Source organism: Glycine soja, chromosome 8 (assembly GCF_004193775.1).
Source record: "Glycine soja cultivar W05 chromosome 8, ASM419377v2, whole genome shotgun sequence".
NCBI classification, from domain to species: domain Eukaryota; kingdom Viridiplantae; phylum Streptophyta; class Magnoliopsida; order Fabales; family Fabaceae; genus Glycine; species Glycine soja.
Genome location: NC_041009.1, coordinates 45,156,252 through 45,166,554, shown reverse-complemented (window position 1 = coordinate 45,166,554; position 10,303 = coordinate 45,156,252). Strand labels below are relative to the sequence as shown.

Sequence of the window (10,303 nt, the reverse complement as noted above, 5' to 3'; positions counted from 1 at the left end):
GAAATTCTATCTAGAAGAATCTTTCTCACAGGCAACGTTAAATGAAGTGAATTCGTAAGAACCAAGGAGCTGTTTAGTTTAAAATATATTTTGGAAAAAAAATATTTTTAATTATTAACATATATCCATTTTTTTTACCTTATTTCTTATTTTCAAAGTAAAAAAATGAAAATAAACAGTTATTTTTTTATAATTAAAAGTTTAAAATATTTTCTAAAAATGAAAATAAAATAATATTTTTTATGAAAGTCAAATATAATGAAAATAAAATAGAAAACAGAAAATCTTTTCTAAAAATAATTATTATATTTAATAAATAGTAATAATTTTTTTGAAGTATAAAATATTTTAATATCACTTTTTGAAAGACTTTAATAATTGCGCTTTGTCAATGTAAGGATTTGTAGTCTGTGAATTAATTAAGAATTATTTCATATATAATTTTAAAAATAATTATTATGAAAATCATGCGTAAATCAATTAGTATGAGATTGTTTTAGTTTAATCAACTTTTAAATATTTGTGATTTAGATTGTTTTTTTTATCAAAGATCTAAAATATAATTTGTATATTCATAATTATTTTTTATTATAAATTTTAATTAATGTATAAAATAAATATTTATCTTGTAACTACAATACTCTTAAAAAAGAAAAAACATTTCATGCATCAAATATTGTTTGAGACATGCGACATCGTTTTGTGTGCTAAATATGTAGGAATTCAATCAATCAACCTAATTTGATGATTATAAAAGACAATCATTAATCCTAACCACATCCATGTAGTGACTGCATAAAGATAAATAAAACCCCATTGTGTTTCCATAATCAGAATCATGATGAAAATTAAATGCGAAAACTTACCTGGATTAGTCACAATAGAATGATGAAAGGTTGTTGATGAGGATCAAGATTGATTCTATGATCTTAGATGAAGTACATAAATAAAATTTAGAAATATACAGATTGTTAATTCGCATGACTCATACGGATCATTAATCCGTATGGCCATACTAATTGACAATTTGTATAATTCATACATATAAGCAATCCTTATGACCCGTATGTTTCTAATTTTTTTTTAAAAAAATTTAAATCCACATGGATTAATAATTAAATTTTAAATCTTAAATTTTGATTTTAATATTTTTTATAACTATCAAATTTAATATATTTTTAAATTTTATTTCAATCATTATCTTAAACTAACAATCTTATCCTATTTTAAATTTTAGTTTCAATATTTTTTATAACTATCAAATCAAATATATTTTTAAATTTAATTTCAATCATTATCTTAAACTAACAATCTTATCATATTTTAAATTTTGGTATCCATATTTGTTATAACTATCAAATTTAATATAACAATCTTATCATATTTTTAATTTTGGTTTCAATATTTTTTATAACTACCAAATCAAATATATTTATAAATTTGATTTCAATCATTATTAAACTAAAAATCTTATGATATTTTACATTTTAAATTTTGGTTTTAATATTTTTATAACTACCAAATTTAGTATATTTTTAAATTTGATTTCAATCATTATCTTAAACTAACCATTTTATCATATTTTAAATTTTGGTTTTAGTATTTTTTATAACTACCAAATAAAATATATTTTTAAATTTGATTTCAATCATTATCTTAAACTAATAATCTTATCATATTTTAAATTTTAAAATTTGGTTTCATAATTTATATAACTAACAGATTTATTGTACAATTAAAAATTATGTTTCAATATTTTTATAACAAATTTTAATTATTAAAAATTTTCGTTTAAATATTTTTTGTAACTAACAAATTTAAATTATTTTTAATTACAATTTCAATATTTTTCATTAGTAACAAATTCAATATCTTATAAATATTTGTTTTGATTTTTTTTAAAAGTTAGACAAATATAATATAACAATATTGAAAATTAATTGTTTCACCAATCTAATCTTAATTTTAGAAATCTAATTAAATCTTAGTAACAACTAATATATATTTTTATAAATAAAATCAATACTTAACATATAAATCAGAAAAAATTATAAAATTTCACTAACATTGCAAAACAACATTACACTACGAAACAATTTAAATAATAATTGACAAATACAAAATTAAAAAAAAAACAAATTTGGAAGAAGAATAATTTGAAAAAAAATTATTCAACAAAAAAGAAACTCATACGGATTGTCAATCCGTATGAATGACAATCCATATGAATCATACATATTGATGTCTGTATGGAGTTTTTTCAGAAAAATATTATTTTTTTTGTTGAAGAGGAAGAAGAAGAATCACAATGCCGTGGGAAGTGGAGAAAGAAGAAAAACCATAACCGCCGCAGGAAGTGGAAAAAGAAGCACTCTGGCGGACAAAGAGAAAGACGAAAGAAGAAAGACGAAAGAAGAAGAAGCGACATGGGAGAGAAATAAATACTTATATGGACGAGTGAATTTAACTTTTTATATCAAAATAATGAAAGACATTTTAATCATTTCATTAACGTCTTCAAAGCAACACTCTTACCCGTATATATAATTAAAAAATGAAGCAAGGCCCAACGGCCCAATTCTATCCTAACCAGTATATATATATATATAATTAAAATAAGAAACAAGGCCCAACGGCCGAACCCCATCTCCTTTAATTAGGAACAAAATGTAGTATACTTTGAATAGCATAAAACGACGTCGCGGCGCTTCTTCCCGGTAAACCCTAAACCCTAGCCGAATTTTATTTGTCCTAAAGAAAAGAATAAAAACACTGCGCGCAAACCACACTCCACCACTTCTTCTTCTTCTTCAGTTTCCTCCAATGGCTCCCGCAAGGAAGAAACCTTCTAAGCCAAGCAAATCGCCGAAGAACCCTAGGAAGACCCATCCCAAGCACGATTCTACCTCCGAATCCGAAGAAGACACGCCGCCGCAACTGCAACCGGAGCAACTCGAACTCGGTGACGACAACTCCGATTCCGCGTCGGAGCTCTCCTCCGATGGAGACGATCCGTTAGCCGACGATTTCCTCCAAGGAACCGATGACGACGAAGGTGCTTGTTGTCCCCGAGCGTGTGTAGCGTTCGAGTTCGGTGTTGTGGTGTTCTGAAGTTTGTGTTTTTTTTTTCTCACAGAAAAAGGCTCAGGTTCGGAGTCAGGTTTGGAGTCAGGTTCGGATTCCGATTCGGATGATGGTGATATTGAAAAGAAGTCGAGAGCTATTGACGAAGAGAAGGCGAAAGAGGAAGAGGACGCGGATGCCGAAATGCAGCTCAACATCAACCAAGAGTCTGATGAGTTCAGATTGCCTACCAAAGAGGTTTCAATTTTTTTTTCATTTTTCGGTGTGACCTTTATGGCTTGTTTTAAGTTTCTTAAATCATTGGAGAGTGTTTTTGGAACGAGTGTATTTTTTTTTAATAAAAAAGTATTTTAAATGCAAAATAAGCTATTTGTAAGTTTGTGAGTGCTTGAATTTTGGAAGAGCTTCTATATTGTTTATTTGCTGTTTTGGAATTTTGGAGTTTCATGTAAGCATTTAGTATGTGTTTTTTTGGCCATGCTTATGAAAATGAGTTACAGCCTGTTATATTTTCTTTTTAGCTTTGTAAATTAGCTTCTTTTTCAGGCTGAGCTCTTGTTAAACATGGCTTAGTTAAGCTGTTTCATCTAAACGTGGTCAAAAGTTGCTCCTTTTATTTTTTTACATTATTGGTTGTTGGAATATGTGCTAAAATGTTTTTTCTTCCTGCTAGGAGCTTGATGAGGAGGCTCTCCGCCCACCTGATCTTTCCAATCTCCAGAGGAGAACCAAAGAGAGTATGTTTACTCTGCTGTTGACTCTATTAGACTGTCATGAACGTTCCTTGGGCTCTTCTGTAGAAGATGTTGTAATTGTTTTAAATGTGTTTGTTTCTCTAGTTGTTCGTGTTCTTTCAAATTTTAAGGCTTTGAGGCAAGACGGGTCAACGAGAAAAGAGTATGTTGAACAGCTTAAGAAAGATTTATGTACCTACTATGGCTACAATGAGTTCCTAATTAGTGCTCTAGTGGAGGTTGGTATGATCATTATTATTACTGCTAATATTTTGAACTTTGATTTCTTCCCAATTGCTATTGCTCCTTTGTGTCCATTTTTTTACCTTGCTATAGCAGGACATAGAAAGGGAGTTGTGTTTCATTAATGTGTAATGAGGGTTTGCATGAAAACTTTGTATTTTGTTTTGTCTCAGATGTTTCCAGTTGTTGAACTTATGGAACTGATTGAAGCCTTTGAAAAGCCACGTCCTATATGTCTGAGGACTAATACATTGAAGGTTGCATGTCCTTTTCTGTCATTTTGGATTAATAAGTTAATGTGAATTTATTCATGTTTCCCGCCGAGAGTTTAAATTTTTCTTCTGCATTCATTCAGACACGCAGACGGGATTTGGCGGATGTTTTGATAAATAGGGGAGTAAATTTGGATCCTCTAAGCAAATGGTCAAAGGTAAAGGATTCATATCTTAAGTTTTCTTTTGTCCTTTTATTTCTTTTTTGTTATTTAGACTTTTTGTTGTTGTGTAGTTGTTGTTATCATGAAGACTAGCAACAATCTAATAAGAAACCTGGATGATATTTTTTTTATTCACAGGTTGGACTTGTTGTGTATGATTCTCAAGTGCCTATTGGTGCCACTCCTGAGTATATGGCTGGTTTCTACATGGTAGGTGGCTATTTACTATTGCATTTCATTTAATATTTTATGATGCACTTACTACTAGTTATTTCACTGTTTGTAGCTACAAAGTGCAAGCTCTTTTCTGCCCGTTATGGCTTTGGCTCCTCAAGAGAAGGAACGAGTTGTTGATATGGCGTAAGTATAAATCATTGTCTATGGACTATGGCTTATTAAAATGACTTTTGTATGCAAATGCTAGAGAGAACTTCTATCTGTTTGCAGTGTGATTGGGAGCCTATTACACGAGTTTCTCATCAAACTCTAAGCTAATGTTTGCAGTGTGCATGTGGCAATTTACAGTTCCTTAAAATTATACTTATCATATCATATTCAATAGTTTTGCTACATATTCTAAGACATATTGGTTTGAGTAGCAATATAGAACATGTTTCTTTTTTGCAAAGCTTCTGTTTTGCTGAAGAAGTTTATGCCCTTCGCAGAGCTGCACCTGGTGGTAAAACAACTTACATTGCTGCTCTAATGAAGAATACTGGTATGTTTTATGTTTTCAGTTTCCCATGCATTTTAAACCATGATTTTAGAAAGAGGAACCAAACAGTTTACTTTACTTTGGATTGTAAACTTTGTTTTTCATCCTTAGATTAAACTTTATTGCTGTTTTTTCTGCATGAAAAATCATGCTATAATTCTGCACATTAATTGCAAAAGTGAACTTTCAGCATCTATGTGGAACTTTTTAATCAAACTGTGACAATAGAAAAAAGCATTATCAGGTGTTACTTCCTTGAATTGTTATGTCTGTATTTTTCCCTGCTCATTTTTTATTTGGTATTTTTACAGTCTGTTGGATTTAGGAATTTAAGTAATTGAAATATCGGTATTCTTACAGTCTGTTGGATCTAGGAATTTAAGTCATTGAAATATTGGTATTCTTACAGTCTGTTGGATCTAGGAATTTAAGTAATTAAAATATCGGTATTCTTACAGTCTGTTGGATCTAGGAATTTAAGCCATTGAAATAATTGTTCTTTGTATGTTGCATCTCGATTTTGCTTCAAGTTTTTGGTTTGTAAATTCATGTTCCAGTAATTCAGTCATGCAATTCTTTTTATGGCAGGAATAATTTTTGCAAATGAAATGAAGGTACCACGACTTAAGTCACTGACTGCAAATTTACATCGCATGGGTGTATCTAACACTGTAGTTTGTAACTATGATGGAAAGGAGGTTAGCATCTTTTACCTGCATTAAATCTTGTTTACTGGTTGTCTACTGAAAAAAAACTTTAATGACTTCACTGCTATTAGATTTTATTGTCATTTGGTTTAGTTTTTTTTATTTGACTCTCCATCTGGCTTCTCAGTTGTTCTGCATAATTTGTTTGGTTTGACAAATTGGTTAATTGGTTGCCCTATTTTTGTTGAAGGTAAAGAAAGACTTCTTCCCTTGTTATTAAAAAATGCTGAGAGAAACATCAAGTAATTGTGACAAGAAATAACGTAACTGAAAGAAACTGGGACTGTACCTAGAGTACAGGCCATTATATCAACAATTATATTAATGGCAAATTGTTAGTCATTTGTAGATCAGAGTATAGTCTCCCTACCCATTCCAACTTTACTGCATCACTTAGATGACCTTCACCTCCAACCTCAATCTTGCCTAACTGATTCGAAATCAGTTTCAAAGGATATATTTGCTCCTGCAAATGATGCCAAATGTTTCTTCAGAAGCAAATTCTCAGATTCAAGAACTTCTAACCTATCTGAGTAGGTTGAAAACTGTCTCAACTTCTGTTCATGCTCAGCAAGAGTGTTTTCCTGGTTCTTAATCTCAGATTTCAAGTGCTCCATCTCAACAGTCATCTCTTCAATGATTTGTTTTATACTGTCTCGTTGAACCAATGACATCCCCTTCCTGAGTGCAAAACTTTAACAAAAGCTGATTTCTGCTCCTCCTGATTAAGAAGCCTTTGCAAGTCCTCAATTCTTTTAGTCAGCTTCAAAATCATCAGATATTGGATAATGATATTTGCTTTTCTATAAAACCTATCTCTTTCCTCCTTCACATGCTCCAATTCATTCAGAGACTCCTATAAATCTCTTTTATATCTATCAATATCTTCCTTCCTCTTCCTTATCATGCATATCTACTTTCCTCATGAAGTGTAGCTTCATCCTTCTGTGAATGGAGTCTACCACCTACAACCCCATATGCAGGTTTTGTTGATGAATGGTTTTCATGATTTTCTTTGCTTTCTCATCAATTCTTCCAAGGAATCGATATTTGCACTATCAGAAACCAGGTTTTCTATTTCAGATTCTGACATGGCATCCCCAACTAAGTCTTGCAAGTTTCTGATCTAGCCAACGATGGTGAAAATTTGTTCTACAATTGTATCTTTCTGTTCTAATATATCCTTTAAACTAGTTATAATAGGACGGGAATCTGTGAACGTATAGACTGAACCCCTAGAAAATTATCTTCTACCATTTTTGCTACAAGAGTTGTTGCTGATTTTGTCTATTTCATTTATTATTTTTGTATGTTATACTTGGTAAATGTATAATATGAGCTTTTTTAGTTCAACTTTTGACTTTCACATGTCATTGCCATTCGTAAGTCCTTTATTTTGTAGGTTGTATAATGATATTGTGTGTGGTGGTAAATGCTAATATCTGGTTAATGTTGTATTTCAGCTTCCAAAGGTTTTAGGTGTAAATGCTGTTGATAGAGTATTATTGGATGCCCCTTGCAGTGGAACTGGGGTAAGAAATAGTGAATAACATTAGGGAGTTTAATTTTAGGGAGGTTTTTTGTCTCTGTTTTTCTTGAAGAACCTAGAAAGGGACTGAAGGACTTTCTGCATGCAGGTTATTTCCAAAGATGAGTCTGTTAAAACCTCTAAAAGTCTGGAAGATATACAGAAATGTGCGCATCTACAGAAGGTAAATTAAACTTTGTTGAAGGTTTTGTTTGAGAATGAGCAAAATAAGGCTGGGACTGTGTGAGCAATGTGAAATATGCAATCTTATTTTGATTATCTGTAGTCTGTACTCTGCCATAAAATAATGGCAACAAAACTGTTCTTTCACGATAAAATTTCTTTTTATTTAAACCTGACTAATAGTTTGTCCTTTTTTTTCTCATGTTTAGCAATTTACTTTTTTTTTTCTATAGGAGCTCATTCTTGCAGCAATTGACATGGTGGATGCTAATTCAAAGTCTGGGGGATATGTTGTTTATTCTACATGCTCAATTATGGTTGCCGAGGTTGTTTGTCAGTTGAATCTATTTAGTTGATATGCTCTTTTCCTTTTTTTATGTCATGTTTCTAAAATTTCTTTCATTAAATATTCTTCAGAATGAGTCAGTTATTGACTATGCACTCAAAAAGCGGGATGTTAAATTGGTTCCTTGTGGACTTGATTTTGGGCGTCCAGGGTAATTATTTCATTCCTGTTTTCCGCCCTGATAGGGCTGGTTTTGATTAGTAATTATGTATATCACTATATTGTGGCATTTTCTTTCCATCAGATTTACAAAGTTTAGGGAACAACGTTTTCACCCTTCTTTAGAAAAGACAAGGCGTTTCTATCCTCACGTACAGAATATGGATGGTTTTTTTGTTGCAAAGGTATGTATTCTTAGTTTGATAAATGAAATTTTGATTATTTAAAGCAAGATTGTTGGATTACAAAGTTTTCAGTAAAACCAATTTACATATATATCTTATTGGTTTGAACCTTATCAAATAATCTGTTAACTTGTGGTTTGAGTTTAATTCTACTTATGGGAGTGCAATATAAAAAAATATAAATTGTCTCCATTATTTTTAGTATCCAGTCTCTAAGCCGGAAAATTTCAACATTTTTTTGTTGCCGTAGTTAATCATAGAAGTGACTGTGAAGCTGAAAGTACTGTTAATCTGTTGTTCATATGGGCTCAAAATAAACTCATGGTTTTTTATACTCTCTATATTGACAGTTGAAAAAAATGAGCAGCTCAAAGCCTGGTGCAATATCATCAGAAACAGCCGAGAAAGAAGACACTACCTCGTTCGTGGAGGAAAAGGAGAAATCAAGTGATGGCATAAAAGAAAATGGCAATGTATCTTCTGAATCCGAAAAGGGGAAGAAAAGAAAGTTCCCCTCAAAACCAAGTAACGGTCTAAAATCAAATGGCAAAGCATCTTCAGAATCTGAACCCAAAAAGAGGAATAAAAGGCAATTTCCATCTAAGGAAGAGATTTCAAAAGCCAGGTTAGATGTCTTCTCCGTGTTTGATATATAAAACCTTGGGCCTCTACTAACACTTGAGCATAACCTTATCAATAAATTTATTGCCAGCTTATGGGTATAAACCTTCCTATGAAAATCTAAGGAATTTGTGATTCCTGCAGGGAGGATAAGAGAAATGCTTTAAGAGAAAAAAGGAGAAAAGGTGGCAAACAACAGAAGAACAAAAAATGATCAAAGCCAGTGGCAATACATGAGGCAGTTATAGCACCGACTCGACTCGAAGATGGAAGTACTGGGGGTGGTTGCTTGTCATAGGAGTACACCCCGGAATCAGTGGCATGCCCTAATCTAGGGCACATTTTTGTTTTGTTTTTAAGGTTATTATTTAGCCGAGGTATATTTTATAACTTCCATCTGCAATGGTGTAAATCGGAAAGAAAAAATATTTCTTTTTCGTGGCATCAATTATTTGGGGTTTATTTTCTTATCATTATCTTCAATCTTCATGTCTATTGTCTTGGATGTTAATTATCCTTCTTTCCATTACACGTGCTTCAAATATTGATGATTCACCATGTTTCAGATGTTACTGTTATGTTTTCATGATCAAGTCTATCTATTATTAATAGAAGAAGGTTTTGGTCTGACACATGTTAACAGTAGGTGATTATTTTTTTTTTCCAAAACTTCTCTTTCTAACTATTTTTTCCCTTTCATTTTAATTTTTTCTTTTTATTTTTTTCCTCATTCATATACTTATAAGACTAAACATCTTTATCATTCTACTAGCAAAAAATCTCTATTATTATTACAATTATATTAAATATATTTTTATTATAAAATAATTTTAAATTACTTTATCAATAATGGTAATTTAAATTAAAAATAATTTTAATTTTATGTTAGAAGTTATAAATATTATTCACGAAAGATAATTATGAGCGATAAAGATTTAATAATATGTCAAAGACTATAAGTATTATAAATTAAATATAATTATATATTTTAATGTTAGATATCAAAAATCATATTCAAGATCATTGTAAATAATAATTTTTTTTCAAATATTTAAGACCATCGCAAAGATTTAACAATATATGTATGTACTTTGAAATTTTATAAAATCTTTTTTACTTATAAATTAGAAAAAGTAATTTTAAAAACTTATATAAATAAATATTTTTCTCTAATAATATTCATATTATGAAGCTCAATTTTTTATACTAAAAAATAATTTAAACCTAACTAGTTAATATGAATCTATTTAAAAGCTTCATATTAAATTTTATTTATTAATATTTATATATTAATGTTAATATTATTTTCATGAATATATAAAAAGTATTATAATTAATTTATTAAATATATTTTTGATATTA

The 10,303-nt window shown here is 30.3% G+C and overlaps 1 protein-coding gene across 1 annotated transcript; it reads left to right on the top strand.

Moving 5' to 3' along the window:
* The first annotated feature begins 2,686 nt into the window (after positions 1-2,686).
* LOC114423544 (probable 28S rRNA (cytosine(4447)-C(5))-methyltransferase) lies at positions 2,687-9,499 on the top strand. Its single transcript, XM_028390346.1, has 17 exons — positions 2,687-3,055; positions 3,137-3,321; positions 3,758-3,821; positions 3,924-4,057; positions 4,235-4,318; positions 4,417-4,491; positions 4,636-4,707; positions 4,784-4,857; positions 5,163-5,215; positions 5,801-5,910; positions 7,383-7,451; positions 7,557-7,631; positions 7,864-7,956; positions 8,048-8,127; positions 8,221-8,320; positions 8,671-8,945; positions 9,086-9,499. Exons 1-17 carry the CDS (start codon positions 2,824-2,826, stop codon positions 9,153-9,155), a joined length of 1,845 nt encoding a protein of 614 aa, XP_028246147.1. The 5' UTR covers positions 2,687-2,823; the 3' UTR covers positions 9,156-9,499.
* The last annotated feature ends 804 nt before the right edge of the window (positions 9,500-10,303 follow it).

Excerpts from the sequence above, each read along its gene's own strand:
- LOC114423544 (XM_028390346.1), top strand. The coding sequence starts at position 2,824 with ATGGCTCCCGCAAGGAAGAAACCTTCTAAGCCAAGCAAATCGCCGAAG. Across the intron at positions 4,858-5,162 it reads GAACGAGTTGTTGATATGGC|AGCTGCACCTGGTGGTAAAA; the intron begins GTAAGTATAAAT and ends TGCCCTTCGCAG. Across the intron at positions 7,452-7,556 it reads CCCCTTGCAGTGGAACTGGG|GTTATTTCCAAAGATGAGTC; the intron begins GTAAGAAATAGT and ends TTCTGCATGCAG.